Source organism: Poecilia reticulata, chromosome 5, assembly GCF_904066995.2.
Source record: "Poecilia reticulata chromosome 5, P_reticulata-male-v2, whole genome shotgun sequence".
Classification (NCBI taxonomy): Eukaryota; Metazoa; Chordata; class Actinopteri; order Cyprinodontiformes; family Poeciliidae; genus Poecilia; species Poecilia reticulata.
In genome coordinates this window covers 20,987,759-21,014,513 of record NC_088834.1, presented here as the reverse complement: position 1 = coordinate 21,014,513, position 26,755 = coordinate 20,987,759, and the positions used below count along the sequence as shown (strand labels likewise).

The window sequence follows — 26,755 nt, the reverse complement described above, 5'->3', positions numbered from 1 at the left end:
CCACCTCCTACCTCCCGACACTCATCTAACGTTTCTATTGATTCACAGGGGTATATGCAAAGTCGTAAAAATGAGCTGACTGAATGCTCTGGACTGCTTTATGTCATGACACAATTCATCATCATCATACACACACATGGAAAAAAGTCCGCAGCCTTCTAAAGAGATGCTTACAGCTTGTTTTTCTGACAAGTAAAGGCGGAAAAGGAATCAAGAAATGTACAATTAAAGGTAATGATGAGGTGAGCATGGTTAGAAATAGAGAGGAAATCCCTAACTCCCTCTTTACTGTAGGCCTCATCTCAGTCCAGGCGGCTAATTGATGGCAAATAGCTCTACAGCAGTTCCCCTACACACACACACACACACGCACACACACACACGCGCACACCCCACACACACACACACACACGCATACACGCGCACACGCCACACACACACACACACGCATACACGCGCACACGTCATACGTTATACACACATATGCAGTTTCCCTGCGGTTTTCAACACAGCTCGTTTGGCAGGAGAGGAAGGTCTTACTCCAGACAGACCAAGCCCAAAGAGGAAAACACACACACACACAGACAGACGGACACGGTGTAATATTTAGCATCATTTCGTGCGCCGTAGGACAGTTATGTAGCTTGAGAAGACCCTTTTTTAGGTGTTAGATCTTGTTTGGGTGACCTCCCGAATTTAAGCTTTTGCTTCTGCTCGACCCGAACGACGTGCAAGTGGATACTTTTTGTAGGGCCAGTATGTGATGAGGACGGCACTAGCCTGGCAACCAGGCCTCACATATGGAAACTGTTTAGCTCTTATTATTAATAACCCACCAAAAAAAGAAAAAAAAAGGGGGGGGGGAGCCAACTAATAACACATGCAAGACACTGCCAAGACTTTGGCTCGGAGACAGAAGGAAAACACATACATACACAAACAGAGACTGTCTGCAACGTGCACATGCACATGAAGACAAATGTGGACACCCAGACACCTATTGGCTGAACAGGAAGGAAAAAAAAAGAAAGCTAAGTGATCGGCCTTTAAATGTATTACCCTGGCTGCCCGCTTCAATGCAAATAAAACTCTTTCATGTTTCTTGGTTCAGAGAGTTTCTACACCTGGTTGTGGCTGAGGGGGGATGGAGATAGACACACCCTCACACCCATAACTTACCGCCCACACACACACACACACACACACGCACGAGCACACGCACACACGCAGACACGCACACACACGCACACACACCCGACACACATGCACACACACACAAACACCGGAAATGGGCAGGCACAACAAAGCCTGGTTGCTGTACAAGTTTAAACTTCTAAAAGTGCACAATCTTCAACTTCCCCAAATAAGAAACATGGGTGGAGTATAAACAAGGGAAAGGGGAAGTGTGCACTGGACTATATGATATTGTAAGAGACTGTGTTCATCCAAATGTAAAGAGAAACTTCTGTTTCAAAATAGGAAAAATCTGATGTGGCTTTCTTTCCTTTTTTTTTTTTTCAAAAGTGTTCAGCTGAATTAGATTAAGTTTAATTTTGCCAGACAGTAGGAGTACATAACAGTTCTGCTCATAATAATTACACTTTTTATTAGAAACAAAATGTCATTAACCACAATAATACTAAACACATTTTGTGGTAAGTGCAACTTTCCTTCATCACAATTTGTTCTCATTAATTTAAATTGAGGTAAATGATGAACGATGTTTTCATCAAATTGTTTTCTACCTCGGCCTGTTTGTATTTTTAATCATCACTTATTATAAATAACTACAACAAACAAAACTCATTTTTTATTCATATTATTGATATTAACGGTAAATACAAATAGAGTTTCACTGAACTCTTTAGTTTTTTTCAGCTGTTTTTTTTTTTTTTAGCTTTTAATGTTTTTGTAAATCTTAACCAACAGGATAACAAATTATACTTTCTCTACCAGATGATGAAAAAGGCCCCCATGCTCTTGTCCTGAACTCAAGAAGGAGGCAAACAAGAGAAAGAGAAGAGCTACATTCCTCTCCTCCTCCCTGTTGACTCTAATCTCTCCTTTAAAATGGCTCGCACAAAGGGCCAGCAGAGACTAGCTAATTAGCAACACTTTAGGCCTCTGCAGCTTTTGTAGGTTTGGTGTGTAAATGTGTGAGTTCATTGTGTGCATCCTGGGCTCTCAACTGTTTCCAGGGTAACTGCTTGCTTCGTGGCCTCAGAGGCGTCGCACTTTTTGTCTTTTAGGATTTCTCCTGTTCCCCTCGTTGCGTCCATATCTTTTCTGTGAGTCTGGAGTTGGGAAACAAAGGGTGTGGGGCTTAAGAAAAAAAAAAAAAAGAGAGAACACTGCTTCACTGAAGAGTTTCAGTCAGGTTTTAGAGATTATCATCGCACCTAACAGCATTAGTGAAACTCACTGAAGATGTTTCAGTTGCCTCAGATGATGTATGGACTTGTAGTATTCTTGTCCTGCAAGATCCCAGTGCTGCATTTGATAAAGTTGAAGGCAATATTCTTACAGAGGCTTCAGCATGGTTTAGGGATTAAGACAACAGCACTAAATTGAGATTATAATCGTTGGACATATACCCGTTTCTTTATGTCAATAAATTTTTCTTGCTTGCGTTAGTTAATTACGGAGTGCCACAGGGTCCAGGGCTTGGGCCAGTTCTTTTTGTCATATATAATGCTTTATCTTGGTAAAACTGTCACATGACCTGTGATATGTTTCTATTGTTTATTGTTTGGTTAATAATGCTCCAATATGTTAATATATCAAGCCTGATGAATTCTGACATTTTGTTCTCAGTCTCATGTTGTCCCATCTTTTCACAACCCAAATTTAAACATTTCTTGTACCTGACAGATCCAGAAAAAATGATGAAGACAACTAGATATTTCCTCCTCTTAAAATGAAGTCCTTCCTCCTCACCGTCACCACACACTTTCTCTCAATACTTCAAAGTTGATGATTTCATGCAACCAACGTCTTTTGTTTTGCCAACTGGTATAAACTAATTGAGAGAATTCATAGCATTACACTTAATGTTGAATTGGATACGTGTCACTTGTGAACATGTCAATTAAAAGGAGTTATGACTGCTGGTCCTAGAGGAAAGCAGTAGAAAATGTGCTGTACCTCCTGCCTCATCCTCAAACATCTGAGAGCCAAATGTCAACAACTGAACTTTTTAAACTCTGAATACAGAAACCATTCATCGGGAGAGTCCATCTCGGACCATGTGTGTGTTTGTGTGTGTGTGGCATTCATCATCTCAACATCCTAACCGGGCCTACAGTGAAACTGTTTTCACACATTCCCATGGTAACCAAACCAAACCTAACACTTCAGGTGCCCAGGTGTGTGTACGTAATCCAGTCTCCGCAGCAGACACTGGACAAACATGCACAGGTGGACACACACACAAAGCTCCTTCCTCTGCTGCCATCTGTCTGTGTTTGTGCTTGAGCCTCTTTGACTAGCAGGAGGCTACCGACCATGACTGTGTCCATGCTGGCTGATCTGATCCAGTGGACCGTTTCCTCCGTCTGCGGCCCGGTACCTCAACAGCATTCTTTCCTTAGAGCACTTCATAAACCGATAACCCAATTATCAAGTAGCTTTTAAACTTCAACTGAAGTAAACACAAGAACTGTCAAGTCAGCCGCATTTCCAGAATTGCGTCAAACTATAACTGGCCATTCTTATGCAAAAAAACAACAAAACAAAACAAAATGAAAACAGTTTATTAAGATTATAGCGCAAAGAAACACAAAAGCCAAATACATGAAAGGACACCGATAGCGTGAACAAAAATCTGTTCTCCAACTCTCAGCTGTCATTCAGTGGGGTGGTTGGAAAAAGCAGTAAAAATGTTTTACGGGTTCTCATAAATCCGATATCTCAGCATCACAGAATTAGGTCTCAATGTGCGAAAAAAAGAAGAAGAAAAAAAAAAAAAGGTCACTGAATGAGAAATATGGAGAAGATGGAACCATGTGAAAGTCATTAAACAGACTTTTATTTTTTTTATGTAGGTGTTTGTGGTGCGGAGCTGTGTGCATGTTTACACTGCTAAAAGGCAAACAATTTTAAAAGCCATTGGGCAGAAAACAACTAAATCTGTAATAGTTTATTTTAATTAACACGCTACTCTTTGGTTTGATATTCATTTAGAAAATGTCAGGGGGAAAAAACTAAGCAAACAATCAAAACTAAAACTAAGAGCTGCTGGACTCCTTCCGGAAGTTGACCTTCTATATGTGTCTTTGTATCTCTGTGGTCAGAGCGGTGGGTGTTCTGCGATGCTAGGCAACCTCAACTGCCCTCCTCTTTCTCAGCACGACCTCCTGTGACCTGTGCACTACGCTGACCCGACACATACAGAGGAAAAGCCGGTCCAGACAGAGAGGAAAGCTTTTAGGAGGTGACAGGACTCAGAAAGGAGGCCCAGCACTGATTTACTGGTCAGAACAAGTGACAGAGGGACAAGCGGGCGGACAGATGCAAAGACCCATTTGACACAGATATTAGTAGAGCTACAAAGTCAGATCATAGGTCCAAACAAAATGGACCCGTTTTATATTTCCATGTATTCCTTTCTAGTCATTTCAGAACCGTAAACAATGTAGCTTAACCATTTCTTTGTGGTTACAGATCTTCATAGAAGCAAACTGTCCTACAATTCCTGAAATTTCACATACAGCTTAAGTCAATAAAGTTTTTTTTTTTATTATTATTATTTAAATCAATTTTAAGTGTATGTTTTACTGTCTGTGTGGCCAATTACGTTCTGAAAATGAGATGTTATTCCCTAAATAAATGAAGGTCATCATACTATTAAGAAAAAAAACATCACCTCTAACACAGATGAGTTAAATGTAAAGCCTTATTTGTTCAAATGAATTCAAACATCTTTCTTTATTATTTTTGATTCCCCTTCCTTCCAAAACACCCCTTCAACCTTCCTGTCCTTTGCCCCCGTGACCTGAAAGTGAACTCTGTGCCAAGCTGGAGGTCAGACGAGATATAACCATTCCAGCCAGTGACCAAAATTCACTTCCCATAATTTACCCGAGTTAAAGAATCACACACACACGCCCCCCAACACGTCCCCACCTCCATCCAGACAGGCACCAATTATTGAGTCTGGCCAATCTAACAGGAAGCCATACGTTATCTGAATCATGCAGCATCCCTCAAAATCTGTTAGCGCACACATGTGCACACACACTTTTACACGCAGCAGTCCAGTCCCACAAATCTGTCCGCAAAGCTCTACAAATGTGCGCACACAGGGAGAGCAGCTATCTTTCATCAGTGTTTGTGTATATCTGAGATCTGTATCGGTTCCTCCTGATCTCCAGTCATCACTGCGGCTCCTTAATTACACCCTTCATTAACCCACATCAGCTCTCTGCATGTGTGTAACAGCCAGCCTGCCTGCATGCGTGCGTGTGTGTTTCTGTACGGAGAAACAAAGGTTCCTGGTATTTGTGTGGACACATGAAAGAAGCAGCAAGGAATGAGAGGAGAAAAAAATGAAAAAAAACTAGAACATGACAAATGGGAGAGGGTATCGAAGCTCCAAACCAATTTCTAAAACTGCCTTTTTCACAACCAATGTTCCTTTTAAGCCCCTGGGGGAAAGGGATACCACTGCTACAGTCTCCCTCTCACTTTCTATTTAGATGGGAAAGGAGAGAAAAAGACTCTTTGGCTGGTTTAGTCCGCCGAAGACTGGCACTCCCCAGAGAAAATGGGCAACATCACTTGTCTCTTCTCTGATAACCCCCCACCGCCCCTACCCCACACCGCCCGCCCCCAGCACGTTTTTTTTTTTTTCCCCCCACCCCTCAACACCAATGGCCACAATTGAAACTGCTTTATTACAGACAGCCATTAATTGATGGCGAGGGAAAACATGGAGACAGAGGGAAGTGGCAACGTTTAGTCTCCGAAAGGGAGGGCAGGGGGGGCAAATAGGTATGAGAGACTTAAACACACGAGGAGAATTGAAGACACCTGGTTCTCGTCAGAGCACCCTTCGCCCAGCCACACACACGCACACACACACGCACACACGTTGAGGTCTGTTAGGATTTATCCTGCTTACATTTCTCCTCTGCTATGCATCATTTCACGTCCACACCCGGCACCTCAACAAAGTGCCCTGCGCTCTCTGCTGCTGCTGCTGCACTCTCACTTTTCCACTTCTTCCTCTTCTACTACTACTGCTCCTCTGCTCATTGTCTTCCCAGCCTCCCGCCCACCACCCCCACCCCTTTACGCACACTCCTCGATGATGGGGCAAACCTAGTCATACCCCCCCTCTCTCTTTTTGCTTTCTTCCTTCCCCCTGTCTTCCTCCTTTTCTGCTCAGTTCGTTCTGGGGAGGCAGACAGGCCACATTCCACAGGGAGGCCCAGGCGCCCTTTTCTGACACGTCTCAGCTTTACACCCCTCCCTCATCCCTCTGTTTCTTCTTTCTAGCCCACAAATGCCCCCCGACCCCCATGCTGCCTCTTCACTTGTCCTTTTACCTTCATTTTCTCTAAATGAGGGCTCACGCCCAGTCAGACTGGATGAAAAATCTGTAAGCACGAGTTTTGATAACAACTTTCAATTATGATTTAAGTCTAAGACACATTCTGGTCTAAAACCATTCCAGTGTAGCTCTGTATGTGTGGTCGGGATTGTCATCCTGCTGAAAAGGGATCTTCTACCCCAGTGTCAAGTGTTTAGCAGCTTCAAACAGGATGTCACCATAGCATGATGCTGCCACTTCTTTCTATCTATCTATCTATCTATGCTGGCTGTGATTTCTCTCAGGTTCCCAGGGGGCCTGAGGTAAAGACAGTTTTATGTTCTGACAACACGGCACAGTTCTGTGTGTCGGTGTGCACACACACAAAAAAAAAAAACATGCGTTGGTGCGTCTTTTCCGCTCCAGTGCCCACCAGCATGGTGTTTAAGCACAAACTGTGGTTTTTCCGCACTGCACCTTCTGAGACTGAAATATAAAATATTTTGTCTATACATGAAGCAAAAAGAGGAAGTTCTCCATGTATTTATTGTTCAGTATTTGAAAAAAAATTAGACACAGATTAGAGAGATAATGTTTTGGTTTGTAATCGTTTCATGTTAAACCTCTTTCACGGAAACCGAAACATTTTTTTTTCTTATTTAAATGTCAAACATAAAACGTTTTATTTATTTATTTTTTTTTTTTTTATTGCAGTCTTCACAATGAAATCACAAGTGGACAAGAACTGAAGCAGCAGGAATCGGTTTTTCATTTCAAAACGCTTGTTTTCGTTACGCGGACCTTAAGCCTCTCGCGTTGATTGATCCCTTTTTGTAAAACATGAAACAGGTTTTATAAAGTCCCGTCATATCATAAATTTATTCCGTCTTAAAACAGAGACAGATTTTGTCATCTCTTAATACGGTTTCAGTGCTTTAGTGTTTACATTTAAATTGAAAGTTTGACTTATTTGATATTCATCCAAAGAAGAAAATGAAAGATTAATTAAAAAGTCAGCTGGTTGTTCTCCAGAGCAATCCCATCTGTGCTCTTAACTTGCAGGGAGGAAGACAGTTTGACAGGGACACCTGTAATAGCCTTGTAGAAATAAAACAGCACAGACAGGCAATTCCAATGATTATACCATGATCGCAGAAAACCCATCCGACACCAAGAATCACTACGATGTACGTAGATATGAAGAAGCGGTCAGATATGTTGTAAAAGCTCACCACAGGAAACCCTTAAAATGGGCTGGTACAAACAGAAATGAGGATCTATGGCAACCAACTGTGTGTGGATGTAACATTTCGTGAACCGGGTGCTGGAATCTGGAGGAAAGGTTGTGCTTGTCTTTTGTGGTTTACAGAAAATAGAAGGAAAAATAAGTAAAGTTAGAGAGGGGAAGAGAAAAAGATGGAAAGTGAGAGGGAGCGATGTTCGTGGTCGGTAACCCGCTCAAAAGAGGAAATACCAGGTGCACACACACGCACACACACACAGGTGCAAAAACACAGAGGCCGTAGACGAGCATAAAGACCTGCTTTGTATCAACTAAATGTTTGGTGTTAATCTGTGTGTATTTGTGCATATGTGTGTGTGTTCTGGAGCTTGCTGAGAAAGCAGGATGAGGATTCAGTCACGGGGAGAAAGAGGAGGGAGGAGAGGGACGAGAGTGAAGGGCTTCAAGTGTTCTTCACTCACCTAAGGCTCCACCATAATAATTAGAGGGAGTAATTTTAGCTTGGAGGAAACCATATTTCTTTTTTCTCTTCTCTGAGTTTTCTTAACCGAAGACAAGGCAGGCGGGTTTTAACGAGCCCAGAACTCACACTGACTCTTTGTAGCGAGCAGATACTAAAGTCTAACAAAATATCCGAATAAACCATCACTTTATGCGGTACTAGAACTTGTTTTGTGCATGCCAATGTTGTTTTTGATCAAGAAACGTTGGAAACGTTAAAGTTGAGTTCCAAAAGACGACTTTATATGTGGCTCTTGTTGCTTTGTGTGCTAAACAGTTTTGTGTGTGTGTGTGGGGGTGTGTGTGTGTGTGTGTGTGTGTGTGTGTGTGTGTGTGTGTGTGTGGGGGTGTGTGTGTGTGTGTGCGTGTGTGTGTGTGTGTGGGATGTGCACATATGATTTGTGTAATGGCCCAGATCCTTCAGGAAAGCAAGTCAGCAGACAGTTATTTGTATTTTAATGAAAGAATCGGAAACATGGGGAAAAAAAAAAGAATGCAAAGTTTGATTCAAGATATTCTGGGAAACGTTTTGACACAATGCGAGTCTGAGTCGGCACATAAATGTTTGTGCAAGCCAGAGTCGGTCTGACATGCAGGAGAAAAACAGCATTAATTTCTGATGCTTCAAGCTGACGTGTTAAACACAAACAAACACCACTTCATGAATCAGTGGAGGGGGGGGAACAAAAAACAGACAGAGCTGACTCCCACAACTTGTGACCCACAAGTTTACACTGTTTGAGCATCAAAGTGTCTTTGGAGTGTTTGGGTCAGGCAGAGATGTTAAGCTGGCTCTTTTCACATTTTGAGACGTTTCCTTCCGTTTCCATGAAATAATATATCAACGGGAATCTTGTGTGCGTGCATTTTTATGGTGGACAGAGTCCCAGTGGAATTAGTCGGCACATTGCGAGTGGGAGATTATTAAAGCACTGATGAGCAAAGTTATGGAAGCTGTTCGCTATTTGCACAGGAAAGACTGACAGTGACAAGAGGCTGGAAATCTAAACGTGTGCAGTAGGATGTACCTACAGTGCTGACGGAAAATGCCCAATTCCCATAACGTCATCTGAGTTGTCCATGATACATTAACGTGTGTGCCAAGTACAGGATGGGTGAAGTAATCTGTAAATATAGAAATGAGCTGGTTCCAGATTCCTACAAACAGCCATACGTCAAGAGCAGAGCAGCAAAACTGGATTTTTATTTGATTTTTTTCTTCTTTGCAAAAAGCCGTTAAAAGCTAAATTTAACCGGTGATTATTCTGGATTTTTGCTGTAGCCTTTGTATAAAAATAAAAATACAAAAACATATCTCAGATGTTGTATTATTTCACTCACGGTGGAAGCAAATACCGTTTTACTGTTTCAAGTAAAAGCACTTAGATAATATGAGCATTTTTGTTGTTGTTGTCGTTTTAAATTCTTGTGTAATTGTTGTATGCCAGGACACCATGAAAAAGTACGGTACTTTACTCAAGGTTATTACAACAGTAGACAAACGTGCCCAGGCCTGTTGTGTACAAATTGGTCTGTACAATTTGCTGTGCATAAACATGTTGCACAAGTTACTGCTGTAAAGAAAAAAAGAAAAAAAAAAGTCTTCCTCTGTATGCATCTCATATGAACTGAAGCACACACAGGGGCCAACAAGCACACACACACACACACACACACACACACACACACACACACACACACACACACATACCTGTTGCTGCTGCAGGTGCAGTAAGTCGACCGGACTGATCTCCCCATTGGTGTCTCCATTGGACCCACCCTCTCTGCCTCCCCCTCCGTCAGATTGGCTGCTTAGGCTGCTGACTCCATTTTGGTTGGACGGTGTTGTTCGAATGGTCTCAGAGGCTGATTCCACCATCATCACTGGCACCTGTGTGGAAAGACGTGAAAGGAGGAAGATCAGACACGAGTGATCACAGCAGACTAAGTAAAATACTTGCCTGACTAAAAACAAGCATAACAGGAAGATTGACAGATATACAGCATGGGATTGTGTGTGTTTATCTAATATTTATAAAAAAAAGACCTTTGGGGATTAACTTTTCACACACAATACAAAAAAAAACCTTTGGCAGAAACTTTTTTTTTTTTGGTACTTGTGTGAATGTGGGTTCTGACACTCAAGGATTAGGATCAGATGAGCAGCAAAATCTAAACTGACAAGGCTCTTAATACTCCACTATACAGTTAAATAACACACACATTTCTCCAATAATCAGATATGGCATGTGTGCGCCGTGTGCAAGCCGGGATCAGGTTGGTCTTTGAGACAGATCTGTTTGATGCACCTTCAGAGGGGCCTCCCTAATTAGACCGTGTTCCCTGCACAAAAACCTGACAAAACGAGCCGTTCCTGGATGTGTTGTTGTTTTTTTTTGAGAAACAACGCCTCGCAAACACACAGGAGCATTTGCCATCGTTAGGAGCCAAAGCGTGGGAGAGCGGAGACGTACGCACACAGAGCGCACACACGCACACTCACAGCAAAACAAAACAAACCTTCACACAAGAACGCAGGGGCTCTGAGCTCCTAATGACGGCCTCTGTCTCGTCTTTCTGCCTCATCCAGTTTTGGAAATTAGCGCACACAAGTGCACACTTTTAAAGGGGGAAAGTTCGGCTGCTTTTATTCCAGCTACCTGGAGTGGGTACACAAAACGCCATCGAGGCATTCTACCCGCCTCCTGTGTTGCGACTGTGTGTGATTTTTCTGAGGCGTACAAGCCATGCCTTCTGGGGAAACAATAAAAGCCATTTCATGAGAGGATCTAACTTTTCTTTTCCTCTGAGGCAGGAGCAGGTGAACTTGTGTGTGTATGTGTGTGTGTGCATATATATAAATATATATATATATTTTTTTTTTCTGAGACTGACAGCGGGTACGGGTGTGAGAGATTGCTGGTGGCTTTGTTAATGGAATGCTGCCAGATGCTTGCAGACGGACAGGGACCTGAGCATATTACTGAGTGTGGGATACAAGCATGTGCAGGCAGATGGGCTGGTGGGTGTGCTTGTTAAACGGGCCGCTCTTTCAAAGCACAGAAACACATTTTTCATGCTGAGGTGGCGTCCTGCTAGGTCGATAGCTGTATTATTTTCCTAAACTTTTCACATTACCTGATGATCTGTTCTGCTGACTGTTGTCATGAGGAGGTTTCACAACAATTTGCAACACGTTTTATTTGAAAGTACTAGTGAAGGCAATGATTTGAAATTTTAACAACGCATCTCTGACAAAACAAATGTTGCTTTGTGTTTTTTTTTTTTTATTGAACAAGTCTTGCCCGGATGAAAGTTAAATCTCAACTTCTCTAAAACAGAGTTGTTGCTAATCAAAAATATTTTCTAATACTAGATACTAAACTTTTAAGCTTTGTATCGATTGGTTGAATATAATGATGTGGTCAACAGTCTATATCTATAAGTTTAATCTATTCCACATGTTATTTAGTTTGACTTTCTAAACTAAATCTTAAGACACTGCACTTGATGATTCGAGATCCACAGTAAGGAGGCTAATCCCCACCTTTGGGAACTACTGATTTAAGCCAAACAAAAATAAAGAACATCCAACAGACGAAAGCTAAAAGGAAGCTGTTTAAAATATTTAAACAAAGTCAGAAAGGAAGTTTGGATGACCTCCAAGTTTTTGGCAATGAGAAAGTTTCTTAAATCTAATGTATTACGCTGTCAGTGAATTTTGCTCAGCTGAACCAAAACCTAACAGTTTCCAGTAGTTCAAACCTTCATCCAGTAAAGGCAGCACCACCTGACAAATGACTAATCAAGTGGTGAAGCATTTGCAATGAATGTCTCTAATTCTTAATGATTAAACATGATGGTGTTTAGCTGTTTGCTATTTTTAACTGTCAGTGCTAATAAGGAAACGTCCCTTGGCTGCGTCATTCACGGCAACCCAGCGTATTTGTGCCAGAACCAGAGATGGTGTTCTTGAATCACTGCCTCCACAACGTCCTTAAACATCAGCTTGACGATGTGCACCGTCACATGGATGCCGCGAAGCCAGCTAACCTTTACACTTTTGTGTGACTGTCTCGGTTGGCGGAGTAGCTACATCCTTACTTCAGCCACCTGTGATGCCTCAGTCCTTTCAGAAAATCCACAGAGATGGCAAAAAAAAAATGTGGCTGGGTTCTGACTTCAAAGCCTCTTTCGCAACATGGTTTTGTAGTAAACACACAACTACGAACTTCCTCAACCACCATGAGTTGGTTCACTTGAAATCGCACAATGTGATCACAGGCAAAGTGAGCATGTAGATCATTTGGCTGAGATTGTGGAATCAAATTGGCATCGGCTTACAAATTGTGGCCTCCACCTGCAAAGGATTTTCCCCAAGGCTCAGTGCTGTTTTTACACTCTTCACTGTTCAAATGCAACGCCTTAAATCCAAGCAAAGTTGTTAAGCACTATCCTTGGCACGTTATCGTCTTGATCAAATTCTGCTGATCAAAGCGCTTGAACACTGGAAGATAATACGCTGCATCTGTTTAGTCTCAACCAGCACACTAAAAAGCAGCTGTTGCTGTCTTTCCCGTCTAAAATGTCACACTTGTTTAGCAATCTCATATTAAACCTCCTTGTTCACAGTGATAACAGGTTTAGTACTCCCTCCGGACATGTATCGGGGGGGCGGGGGGTAATATTGGTGGTGGGGCAATTTCAACCCTCCATTCCAGGTCCCTTCAGTTGATCCAGAGGTGTGATAAATATGTGTAGATCACAAAACAATAAAACTAATTTCTGAAAGAGGCCGAAGTGTGTTGCGGAAAATGCTGTTGTATTCCCGGTATCGATACTTCTGAGAATCCAGGACTGAGAAGTGAAGTGTTATTGCGACATTTAAGGTTAGTCACTTAATGTTGGACCTCACTCCTCTTGCTACTCGCCTCCATTCCATCCACTTCCTCTTCCCTCCAGACCTCTCATGGGTCAAATTACTCCCCGAGGCAATATTATGAAACGAGGCATAGTGCTGAGTGATCAGCACATCTTGCCGCACAGTCCACTGACTTTGCACTGCAGTAGAAACTCCTCACATCATCGCACATTTCACCGAGCATGAATCACCAGCCTGCTATCTAGCCTCCGCTAAACCAAGCCGTCCTGTAATGTACTGTACACCCATCTGCTTCTTACTCTTCGTCATTGACCTTATTAGCGGCGAAGACGAGGCAGATAAAGAGACGAAGCTCACAGGTGGACAAGGACCTAATGGGAAAGCGGGGTATGTGCACGGCTCACGCCCTGCTTTCGCACCCAGTCACTGTGGGGCTACGCTCGTCTAAAGGGTGTGTACTTTGTCATATCCTGTAATGGGTGTATATAAGCTGGTGTAATGGAGGTCGGGAAAAAGGCAGGGGCATAAATCTACCCTGAAGTCTTTGATTAGGGTTATGATACACACATACACACACACAGAGACAGCTTTAAGTGTTTCTGGCAGTGAAGAGGAGCTACCCGTGCAGAGGCCTGCCTCAACCCGCCGTCACTCTTTCTGCATGTCTTTTTCTCGCACTTTCAATCTCCCCACATGCTAAAACCCCTCTCTCTCTCTCTCTCCCTCTCTCTCTTTTGAGCTGAACCCCTGACCTGAGAGTGTGTGTGGAGAGACATTCCCACTACCCCGAGGGGACTGAGCGAGGGAGGGGCACAGATCAGAGAGATAAAGAATGTTTGGAGGAGAGGGAAATAAAAGGCCTTTTTTGCCTTTTAATTGGGATAGCGAAGACAAGAAGCGAAATGGGACTCAACATGTTTCTGATGACTCTGGCATATGCATGCTTGTGTGTGTGTGCATGTGTGTGTGTGTTTGTCCAGGAGGGCTGACATCTACCTTTGTACTGTAATGGATTAGCTCACAGCAAGCACAGAGTGCATGTGTTTATATGTGCATCTGTCGTGATTGATGAGCGGGAGAGGAATTAGGATGAGTCCTGTTAAGACACGCTGCTTGTTCAGAAGTTCCCGAAAATTTTAGCACTATTAATAATCAGAACTCATCGCTCCGGCTTCTTCCCACTGCTGCTCGCCCTGGGTGTTTAGAGTTCAAACAAGCCGAGCCAAATGCCTAGTGAGCCAGCTCACCGCTGCAGACTCTCTGGCTTTGTCCGAGGGATTGGCCCTGTCAGATTCCTCTTGGTCACCACTTGTCAGCCATGGAAAGCCAGACCAGATTTACTTTTTTGGGTGCGCAAGATGGGGGAGGGAGCGAGTTGTATACAGCTTGTATTTATGTGTGCATCTGTGTTTACAGCAGCTTAGCAAGATAATAAGTCTTTATCATGTTATGCCTCATGTGGGAATATTTGCAGCAGTCCCAGAACGCCTGTTCTGTTTCCTCCGCCTTGCATCAGCTCACAGGAACGCTGCTTATTAGGCAAAGAACTGAGAGAATAAGACTGGGAGGGAGGGCACGCATAGGAGGGGAAGAGGGTGGAAGGGTACCGGAAAAAAAAATGTCTGTGCCAGTATCTACACTCTATCATCCATTGACTTTAATCTGACTATTGAATTATCTTTCCTGCACTCTGTTTGCTGACTTTCTCCCCTCTGGTTACGGTAGCTGGTTCAACCCTGGAAAACATTAAAGTCTTCAAACCTAAAATAGAATCCACATAGGTTATTCCTATCATCCTTGATAGTTCAATCAATATTTGTGAACAAGAGAGAAAGACTCTCCTGGAGACGGCATATCAGAGAGCTGGGAGCCAAACCTGTTTTGTAATCAGGCAGCAGAATCCTGAGGAGCCTCTGTTGACTTGTGAATTTATAAAGTATTTGGTTTACTCTTCGAGTGACGGAAGTTTTCTCCAGCTTTAGGGACCCCAGACTAATGTGATGCCGTCCTTCATCCCTTTGCTGCACAGTATCAGAAAACTGTCTGTAAGCAGAATCCTGTATTTAGACATATTTGGCAATATTCTGTGGTCCAGAACAACCCAAACAGCCATGGTGTGTCCACACATAGCACTCTTGTTAATATAAGGCCATTTTAAAACTGCTGCTACAAAGGTACACGATCCTCATCATTTGACTGCTGTTTCAACCCAACCAGGTATATCATAACCAGGTATAGTCAGACTATAGGGTTTTCATATTTTGTCCCATCTGAAAATGTATTTGAAAGATGCTAATAAAGGTAGCAGTCTTTTGTTCTGCAACAAATAAATTATACAGATCACTTTATTATGACTGCAATCAGCGCTGCCGCTCCCCCAAATCCTGCTGTAAACTGCTGGGGAAAACTAGGGTTGTACACTTTTCTTGTGCTTACAAGACAGACTAGATTTGGCAATGTCCTCCAGTTGTGAAAACATGGACGGTGGGTGTGGAAACAAACTAAAGGAGCACAACTGATCACTCTTTGTATAGAGAGGCTGCTTTCAAACTGCATTTAGTGAGATGAAACTTGAATGCCTGTTACGCAGTGAACTGCCGGTCGATTACCTGAAAAGATAACACTGCTATTTATCTATCCAGATAATATCAGATTGTTGTATTTGTGTTATTGTACAGCAGTTGTTGTTGTCGTTTTTTCAGTTTTAAATTCAAACAATTATATAACATTAAAGATTTTATCTTAAAATGCTTTTTGTTAATGTGATATAGTGCAACTTGTTTGTTTAAGTCCAAATTACAAGAAATTAACCCAAAGCTACATGTGAATTTACAAAAGATTTTATTAACCCCAACTTGATGGGGATTTATTTCATTATAAATAGCATTCACAATTAAAATACATCCCTATAGTATGTATCTCTGAGTCTAGAAAAACTCCCTACTTAGTATCAGACAGGCAGCATTAGGATTTGCAAAAAGTGTCAAAGTATTAGGGGCTCCGCTTTTTATTTATGCTTTTGACAGGAACATGAGCTTTGACATGAAGACGAATTGTAATTTAGCAAACACAAGTTACACACCCATATTCTCACACTGCAGCTCTACAAATCTGGCAAAGATCCCCATGCTACCTAAACCATGACGTGGGCCCTGAGTGTGTATGATTAAACCCCAAACCCAGGATAAAACCCCAGCGACCAGATCTGGGCTCTTATGTCGCCATCAATCTTGTTTTACGTTAACATATAAGACAAACAAGAAAAACAGAGGAAAAATAGAAATGTCTTGAACAGTGACTTGCATTGTGGCATTGAAAACAATAAATAAGTTAGTTATTCACATATCCATGCTAGCTAACCACTTGAACTAGGGGATTCCTATGCCTAAAAAGACAAGTTGAAAGGATTTACTTAAAACATACAACCACATAGTTTTCCCAATATTTTTCAATTAACAGCTATACACATTCAGTGCAATAACCAACATATACTGCTTAATCTGTTTTGTCTGGGGGATGCTAAAAAGGTGTGGTATTTTTGAGCTTCAACACAATGATTAATAGAAGGATGGCAAAAACATTTAATCAAAAACGATACACCAAAATATGACAGACAAGTTTGCAGCAGAAAACCAGACCAGACAAGTCAGGTAAACTTTCACACAGAGCTAAAGTCAGCTGCTAACATCACTCCCTCAGGCCTTTTTGGCTTCAAGCCATCGCTAGCATGTTGGCTAACAGCATCTAGCTAATGCTAAGTGTCTACGGCTGCCCTGGCCCGACTCCAGCGCTAACAGGTGAACTCCCTTATTCTAGACAGATAGTTAGCTGAGAGCCCGTATCTACAACAGACTGCCTGGAAGGTTATAAAGAGCGTTGACAACCTACAAGGAGAATATAGTGGCAATAGCCTCCGGGTACGACCTCGAGTGTGCTGTGCAGCTGCCTATAAAAGTTTTCTGTTGGTGAGTGGAGAGAAAAAAGGGGTTGATTGTGATGATCTCTTTTAATCACAAAGGTTTGTTTGTTTGTTTTATTATTTTTCTATGACTGCCTGCCACATGACAATTTGACTTAACTGGAAAAATGAGTTTTAACACAGAAATGTTATTGTGACTACAGAGTCAGGATGAGGACAGCCTACACCACTCAGTGACACCCTCAACAAGGACAGTAAAGAAATAAACTGCTTATCTGCTAAAGAAACTGGCTGTTCAGAGAATCCCATTTCCACTAATGTTAATGAGACGTTGAGTGGAAGGATAAACTGTCTCAGAAAAAAGATGGAAAAAGATAGAAAAACAACATAGTAAAAGGCTGCAGACTTGAAGCGATTGTGAAGCAAAGCCCATTAAAGTTCTTAGGTTGTGACGTTTCCACTGTCGGTGATGATTTGAAGAGTCGTGTCACCTGATGGTGTTGGTCCACTGTGTTAAATCAAGTCCCAGTTTAATCATTTGTGCTGGATTGCCCAGTGAACATCTGTTATCAAAAGCACAAAGGATCTATGGAGTGCTTGCATGAGGAAGATGAGAGTCACCTAAATCAACAATGCAGAAAGTTGCTATTAAAGCAGCCTGGGCTTCCTTAATGCCTTAGCAGGGCCACAGGTTCATTTCCTCCTATAATAAACTGTATTAGAACCATAGTTTGTATTAAATCTTATTTTGGTTTCACTTGATAATAACATTCTACTTTTCTGAGAAGCTAAGTGGCAGCAGATTCAGGCAGCAGGCTAAATGTGTCAATGGGTTATTAGTCGTAATCCTACATCTGATCTATACTATATACATATAAACTTAAATGAACTTTTCTGCAATATTCTAACTCTTATTGATGTACAGTACAATACCATATTTGTACCCTCTCCCCTTCCTCCTAGGCATGCATCTTTGTTTGCTCTTGCATGTGTGAACTGTGAGCCTGCTTCAGCCGCCTGCACCTCTTTGAAGACAAAGTCCCTGTTTACAGAGCCCATAAAGATTAGCCTCCCTCAGTCAGGTGGGTTCTGGAGCCATAGGTAAACACACAACGCATTCCGCACCGGTGAGATCGCTCCGTATGTGTGTGTGTGTGTGTGTGTGTGAGTGTGTATATGACCGGGGCAAACATCCACTCCTGCCTTCACCCTGACCGTTACTTCAGAGTGCAGTAAGTGATTTACCAGCTCGCAGACTGCCGTCTGTTCGAAAAATGCTGGAGACAGACACAAAGATACACACAAATATTTGTAGAGGGAGCGGACTTCATGCGCACCTCATTTATCTGGAAATCGCGCGTTGTACATTCTTAAAGAGGTAAAGCATGCGTGTGTGACTCACATTTGTGAGTTGGAAATTAACCTGCGCTCACAGGGGTGGAACCCCCCCCCCCCAAAAAACCCTGTTTTCACCTTAATTTCTCAGCTAGCAGAGACAAGAGGTCGACTGCGGCGTCGAATATTGCTAAGGCCGTATTTAACATGGCAGTACAGAGGTGAGGAGGAATGCAGGGCAAGAAGTGGAAGAGCTGTTTAAAAAGGCAATGTGCCTTTATTTGGATCTAAAACCAGCTAGAGCGCCGCAGAGCAATTAGCAGCTGAATCCTATGAGAGCTCTTTATTAGAATGACCTTCACTGTGAGGGTAGGTGGGGGCCAGGGAGTGGGGAAGAAACACAGGAAGAGGATGGAAAATTTGGAGGAAAACATAAGAAAAAAGTCATTGGGGAAACATATGGATGACATGAAGGTAAAATAGATGAATAAACCTTGTAGCTTGATCAAAATTCATCGTAATAAAAAAATAATCAAAATTCTGACGGTATGATTTCATCAAGTATGACAGTTTCTTGGTGTTTACATAAAAATATGGGCAGGATTTTTTTTTTTTTTTTATCTAAATGTAACACTTTTTCCCACTGCTTTTAAATTTAGGAGTAAATTTAAAGCGCGTATTTTAGATTTTTTTTCTATGGTCTTATTACGAAAACGTAAGTAATTAGTCTGGGTATCTGCTGTTATAGGGCCCACAGTCAGCTGATAAATAGAAATGCTGTTTGTAGATGTCGATATTTTTCTGTGACCGGAAATGTTTCAAAACAGATGAAGTAAGAAAAAAGTATAGTAGTGCCATTTCAGCGACTTTACTGGTTATGCAAAAGATGGCGGAGAAAGTGACACTATTCAATGTTTCATGCTGCCAAAGAAAACTCCAGTTACTCCGTAATAATAGCATGATTGAAAAAAATGTGAAGCTTTGAAATCAAAATCATAGTAACATTGCTATCATATGTTTCTTCTTTCTATTCTCTGCTAAAAGTGTTGCTCTATCACGGCCTAAATGATTTGCAAGTCTTTTTACTTCTTACAGGAGGAATAGAGCTCCATTTATATGCAGGTACATGTAAGAAAAAGGACTCCGTCCGCCTAATATTTAACAAGGAAGTGATCTACTGCTAAATCAGATTTTCTACTATTGTCATTGAGAACATCGCCCAGTTTTTACTTTTAATTAAATGGGATAAAAACCGAGGAAGAAATAGATAAAATAAGAAATGTATTATAAGAAGTGGTAAATGTGCCAATGGTTGCCTTTAGCAGAGAAATAATTTCATTTATGATCAAAATTTGCATTACAAGGCAGATGAAATGATTTAATAATACCTGGAAAATGGGCAACAGCAACTTTCAATAATAAAGAGCGACAATGGGTTTAAAAATAGTGCTTTTAAAAAAATAAAATAAATATCAAAGTGGACATGATATAATTTTATACATCGGCTTTCAAGTCGGGCACTTCGCATTTCCTAGTTAATTAATAGATTGGATCAGAGCGAGTTTAATCAAATATAATTGAATAAGTCCACAGTAAAAAAAAAAAAAAAAAAAACAGGCCAGACTTTAAAGGAGACATGCAGAGAGAATGATAGCATGTCCAGTTCTCAAATTAATTGAATTTTAGTACTTTTGAACTTGGTCCAAGCTGTTGCAGAGGTAATTAATTCGTATCCTATCCAAAAGTGCTAAAACAAGATGATATCCCTAGGCATTATGTAGGGATGAGCACGGAAATAAAGTTTTTTTTTTTTTTTGAGGGGGGGTAGAGGGTGACAATGTAATAAAAATAAACACTGGTGTCTGCCAATGACAGCCCCTATAATATATTGCAGATTGTTGTTAGTTTTATGTTCTTTTCACCCTTTTTTCTCCTTTTGTCTTATAGGCCACAACTAAAACATTAATAATTTCTCAGGCAGTTCTCATTGTATTAAAAAATGTCTCCTTTATAATTTATCAGAGAAAGAAAAATCTTTGTTATAGTGACAAGCGTGCTAATTAATAGAAGTAGAAGGAACATTGAGAGAGTTCATACTAATTTGGAACATGCTAATATTAATAGAATAATTTATGGTGTAGTATAAATAAATTACTAGGGTAATGCGTTTGAAAAAGGGATGCCTTCAGTTCAATTTAGGAAAAAGAGAGTGAAAAAAATTGTCTGGCTCTTGGACAGGGGCATTAATAAAAGAGCTATTTCGCCAGAGCAGAAAAAGGAAGAGACAAACTAAACATGCCCCGTTCACTTTTAAAAAGCATCAATATTTCAGTCTCTTAATGAAAATTGGATGAAGAACACTTGTATTTTCCCGCCTTGTTATTTTCATTTGGAGTTAAAGGACTTGTTTAGTGGTGAATTTGTGCGGAATCTGCAGAAGGGTGCTGCATATTTAATTTTTTTTTTTGTTTTTTCAGCCTTTAAAGAAGCTATTCTCTTTGGCTTTATGTAAACTAAAAGCTGCGTGCCAGGCAGGCTTCAAGACAGCCGGGTAAAACAAAAAGGGAGAGAGAAGTGGACTGGGTCATTACCGTCCTTATTACTCCTCATTAAAACACACCCATCACAGAACAGAGACATTTTCTGCGCACGTGTCCGAATGCGTGCGCGTGCACGTCCCTGGTGTCCCTGATGCGCACGTGTGCGTCCCCGTGCAGAAGTGACAAAAAAAAAAAAGAGAGAGAGAACAATATAATTGGAGAAATGTACGCAGTAATAATAGGTATTCACAAAATGATAATTCATATTAAACAGAGTGCACAAAGTCAGCCTCATTTGCATGTTTTAGATTATATGCATTTCAAAAGTAATTTCCGCAGGGCATATGAATGACATTAATTCCCGAGCGGGTTCTGCTATAGACCTCAAACTATCAAACACTCAAACATTTAACAGATGAAAAAAAAGAGGGAGCTGGCGCCTCGGCAAGGGGAGATTTCAAGGTTAAAGTATCTGAATGTTAATTTTAAACTTCTGTCTTGTTTTGTTTAAAGTCGCTCCACAGCCAAACTAAGAGTTCCGTTACTCAAAAATGTTTTGGGTTTTTTTTCTTCTTCTTCTTCTTCCTCTCGTTATTTCTCAGCCGTTAAAGCGCGAGCGTGTTTCCCGTACCAGTCTGAGAGGGACACCTTCGCCTCCCAATCAGCCACCGTTTCCTCGCTCACACAGCACTCAGGTTCGTCTGGCCTGACGCACACTGTGTGTCATGTGAACGCTCCACTCCAGAAGCAGACTGGCCCAGTCCAGCAGAGAGAAGGAGAAGAACAGTAGTCCAACGTTAGGTAACATTAGGCTGAGGGGAGAGAGAAAGAGCCGAGGAAAATCAATGTGGTAACAGAGAGAAAGAGGGATCCCTCTCCTCATCCTTTTTTGTTCGGTGAAAGCAAGCTCGGGGCAGGAAACGGGCTTGATGAGTGTGTGATTCCAACGGAAAACTCGAATTCCACGGACAACATTCTTTTCTCATTAGGGAATCTGGATCGCAGACGCTCTCGAGCGCTGGTGTATCAGACGGAGACAATGTGTGCTGTTATCCACCTGTTCTCCTGACAAGGACTTGGCAAAGGCGCAGATAACGTAGCCGGAGAAAAGAGGGAAGGAAAGAGCAGAAGAAAGGGGGCCCGGCATGTCTGCGTCTTGTTTGTGGTTTGTCTTCATCTGTAAACAGAGCTGCTGCCGCTGTGAGCGAGTTAACATGTCATTATCTCATTACGAATTGATGGCTTCAGAGCAGGGGATTCGAGCTGTTTTGTTTGTGAGCGCTCGGTGACTGATGCTAAGCAAACACAACAACCACAAAACATATAGACGCCGGAAGATGAGAAGAAAACTCCAGCAAACATACACACCCACACTGTTTAATAGTATCTCTCTGAACATACTCTAATTTAAAAAGAAGCAATTGAGCCAGATGAGCGTTTGTCCTTCTTCAGCTTTTCTATAATCACTCTTATTTGAGTGACTGTCAACCCTTTACGTTTCACTCGACAGTGAACAATGCCTCATGAACACTTAAATATTTGCAAGGAAACTGTCTGATAAATGAAATCAGGTCATTTTCTTTTGCTTCATTCTTGGTTCCAGAGACTGTTCAGAAACTCAAAAATCCAACCGGCTATGAGGAGAGAAGCTTCAGAGGTAACTGTTTTCAGTATCAGAGGTTAAAAAATAAATTCAGAGTTGTAGGAATCCTTGTGCAAGGAAACCGAAACGTTTTTGCTTCATTCAGGCTGCGAGAGAGAGCAAGGCTTTCTGCAAGTAACAGGAAGGTTGAACAGAGTAGTGCAAAGTTGCTCTGTTTTATCCTTTTGAGTTTTCAACCTCCGTATGAACAGAAACAGCACTGGGTCTGGAAATCTTGGCAGACCATTGGACATGTCAAAATTAGGCAAAGATCTACATTCTATAGGGAAAACACTGAATGATGTTTTAGTAATTCTAGCCAAAACGATTAATATAGGAAGTTATGGCCAGTTTAAAATGTCAAAAGCACCATGATTTTTTTATTTTAAAACACGAGTAAAACTCTGTTTCACAGCGACTCCTCTCTAGCAGCACTTCTACAGCCACATAACTCTAAGCTGGTTTTTATCTTTAATTTATTCAATCCAAATTCAAGAAACTAAGAGTGTATACAGGAGAACACCTAGAGAAAAAAAAAACTCATTTTGGGGGGGCAGGGAAACATATTTGTTTCTCTCACATGATAAATTCCTTGTTTCTTTTTTTTTTCTTACCCCTTTTTCATTTCTTTCCCAGCCAGTCATAACAGATCTGTTCATCTGAGAAAGATGACAGGAGAAAGAAAAGAGGATTAAATCCTAAAGACGCACGGACCAATTTACTGTGCCACAGGGCAGCTATGGGGCGCGAGTATCGAACAGGGTCTGTCTGTCTTAACGAAATGACCATCAGGGTGCAGCGCTCTCCGCTGGTCCACTCTGCCTTATCGATGCTGCGCCGCTCTGTCCATTCAGCAGCAAAGAGCCTTCCTATGGCTGCAGCCCGGCTCCGGATCAATGTCATGAGGAAATGCAGGCAAACTGCTGCTAAACAGACCGGCCCCTGCCTGGAAGGCTCACGTTGCTTCCAGCTCCCCCCGGTTCAGATCGTTCCTCTAATGGAGGCCTCCGCTGGGGCCCCCGAGGGCCCCCTAACCACCGAAAACAGGCCCCTAAGGATTCACTCCCTCCTCCTTTTTCTTTTTTGTTATCTCCTCATCCCTCAATCGTTTTCCGTCCACAAAGCGATATCGATCTCATCCTGTTTAATCAGAAGTGTTGACTTGTGCTCGTGTGCTCACACAGCTTCACTCCGAAAGCTGAATCTGTGTATTTTAGCCACTTACTACAAAAGTCAAGCCTGACTATTTGGGGTAGCAAAATAAAAAAAAGAAAATAAAAAAAAATACAGAGAGTGGAAAAATCCCTCTCTTTCTCAATCCCAATAAACACCGCTGGGACCCCTCATTACACGGATCTTGACTAATCATTCTGCCGCATTTGTCTTCTGTAATAACGCTGAAAATAGAAAGGGATGAAAAAAAGGGAGCGATGGAAAGAACCTGCATATTTGTCATTTCCGATTGTTTACCTTTTTCACGGCAAATTGATTTTTACATCTCCTGTTACTGGAAGCTGTGCGGGCCCGGCTGCCAGGCCCGTCTGACTCTGGCCTCGGCTGCCAAACCCATCCAAAGGGCTTTATGACCTGGCTCTCTGGAGGACTTTTAAGGCTTTCAACTCACAAGTCATTTCGGCGATACAATACTGCTTTTGTCCTGACCACCTTTGTTGTTTTCTTTCTCTCTCTGCTGACTCCCACTCTTTCTTTCTTTTCCCTCACTTTTCATCTCCTTGTTACCAAATCATTTTCCACCGGCTGAGGGGCTGGCCATGCAGACCTGGACCTACTTCTTTTGTCTATTCCTGTTTGTTTACAGAAGCCGGGTCCGTTCCATCATGACAGGTTAAGTCTCGATCCGAAAACCCGGAGTGAAGGAAATCCAACAAGCTAAATCCCCCAGATGACATTTTGAGGGTTGCTGTGGAGCGAGACCAGTTGAAGCTGCTAAGGGCCACTGTGGTGGCTGGGTGGTGCACTGTGGTCGGGATCTTCCTGGACTCTGGCAGGACTGAGGTTTCCCTACAGAGACCTCCAGTGAGCCAGGCAGCAGGCCTGAGCTAAACTGAGGCCAGAGCCAAGAATAGTCCCGAGTACAGAGGGCAGACCTAGCGGTGTGTTTGCCTGGTAAAACCCAAACAAACAACCTGAATTGGAGGCCTTGAATGAGGTTCAGGCCAGATGCGAAAGAACAGCAGAAATCCACACAACATACGCAAACACCGCCGTGCGATACAACAGCGGCCGAAATAGACCTGCGGAGAAAGATCTGAACCTTGCACACGCAGAACTGAGTCATGCCACCGTGCCTCGGCAGAGCGCACTTTTGTGAACCTCTGCCCGACACAGGGGCCTCTCCGGGTGTGTTTGGCGTGTGTGTCCTGCTCGTGCTAACTGAGGTTCCTCAAGATCCCTTCCATATTCACACTAATGAGAGAAAACGGCCAGAAAACCTCTGCTGTAATTACTCCCTAAGGAGCAAGGCTTCAGCGTGGCCACGGTGCATGAATAAATACACACTTTGCGCACACACACACACAAAAAATATACAGTGTGATGAAACATTGGAGACAGCAAGAGGCTGACATTTAAGTGTGTTTGTATGTTGCGCACAGGAACATGTGTGTATATTACTGGGAATGAGATCATGTCATTATAGGAAATTTAAGGGCACCTGCTAATTAGTAGTGGGTCAAACAGGTAATTGCGTGTATGTGAAATAAAATGTACATAAACAAATATTACCACCCTTCTGCTCACAATTGGACTCGTCTTAAGTCTGCCTTTGTGGATGCAAATCTCAATTTTCAAGGTTTTTAGTCCATTTTGTGAAAGATAGAAAACAAATTATGTAGTGAAGATTTTTATATTGATTTCAAGCTGTACATAGATAATCTGCAATAATAGTAGACGGACAGATGGGTGGAAAAAAGATGTATTACTTCAAGACTTTATTTCCTATCTTATTACCTAAATCTATCCATACATCCATTGTCTACGTCTGCTTAAGTTTACAGGGGACAATACACATCTCAAGAGATTATTGGGCAAAATGAGAGGACTCTCTTTATTGGATTTCAGATTCTATTTGTTTATTTCCATACTTATCCTCTGGAAAAAACTCAAAATCAAATTTCGCTTTCTAGTCTTCACGGGAACACTGTAAAAATGCCGACGCTGTTTTGTATGAGTTCGCCTCGTGCATCAATTCAAATCCCGAGGAGACAATTGAACCGGCAACTTTTTGAAATCTCCATTCTTGCCAAAGATTCTGATTGCTGACTCTTCATATTCCGTAAAGCCACAGAGCGATGTGCAGCAGCTACACGGCTCTGCTTCAGTTAAGGCAAGGCGTCATAGCTACGCACCGTATTTGCTTATAGTCATGCACCGCAGCAGTGACACACACACAACAAAATCAAACAATCCTTCTTGCCGTCTGAGAGCGAATTGTTCAGAAAGTTTCGGAGGCACACACACACACACACACACACAATTGGACGCAGACGCACAAAAAAAATCCCTGCCCTGTGTTTGTGGTGGCGACTCACAGCTGGTAACATCTGGATGTGTTTTAGCAGTGTTTACATTTCCAAAATGCTGAAAAACTAAAAACGAGAGACTGAACTCTGAAAAACACTGCAGGTGCCAGAGGACTCATAAAAAACAGAGCAAGTCCTAAAATGAAGATTGTTTAAAATCTATCAGTGGAGTTAGATCACTCACATACAAACACGTTCACACACATGCACACGCCCACACACACACAGATGTGCTTATTAGTGTTGGCCAACTGTAGTTATTGCCATAATCCGAGTCCAACAATAACTGACATCTGGTGCACTAACTGGCAGACTTGCAGCCCCTCCATCTCGGTTTTGTCCCTTTGAGCTTTCCTTACTGGAGTTGCTCAAATGAAAACTAGTGTTCACCAGCTGACAACCAGTCTTACGCGCTCACCGCCACACACCACAAAGCAATTTCCTCCGACACACAAACACACACGCGCGCGCGCGCACGCTCCAAACAGCTGCATTTCCATTTTGCTTCCCCTAAATGACGAAAACACAAAAATAGTTGGACTTCATTCAGTCTAATCAAAGCTGACATCGGGAACAGCGCTGGGAGATGACGTCAACAATTAGGCTTCACGCACACACA

The 26,755-nt window shown here is 42.1% G+C and overlaps 1 protein-coding gene across 2 annotated transcripts in view; it reads right to left on the bottom strand.

Moving 5' to 3' along the window:
* The window catches only part of foxp4 (forkhead box P4), a 110,615-nt gene that overhangs the window by 58,285 nt on the left and 25,575 nt on the right, over window positions 1-26,755 (bottom strand). For both annotated transcript variants that reach the window (XM_081607263.1, XM_081607264.1), the window contains exon 2: window positions 9,988-10,167. In XM_081607263.1, coding sequence (XP_081463389.1) covers window positions 9,988-10,158 — 171 coding nt within the window. In that variant the 5' untranslated portion in view covers window positions 10,159-10,167. The remainder of the gene's footprint in view (window positions 1-9,987; window positions 10,168-26,755) is intronic.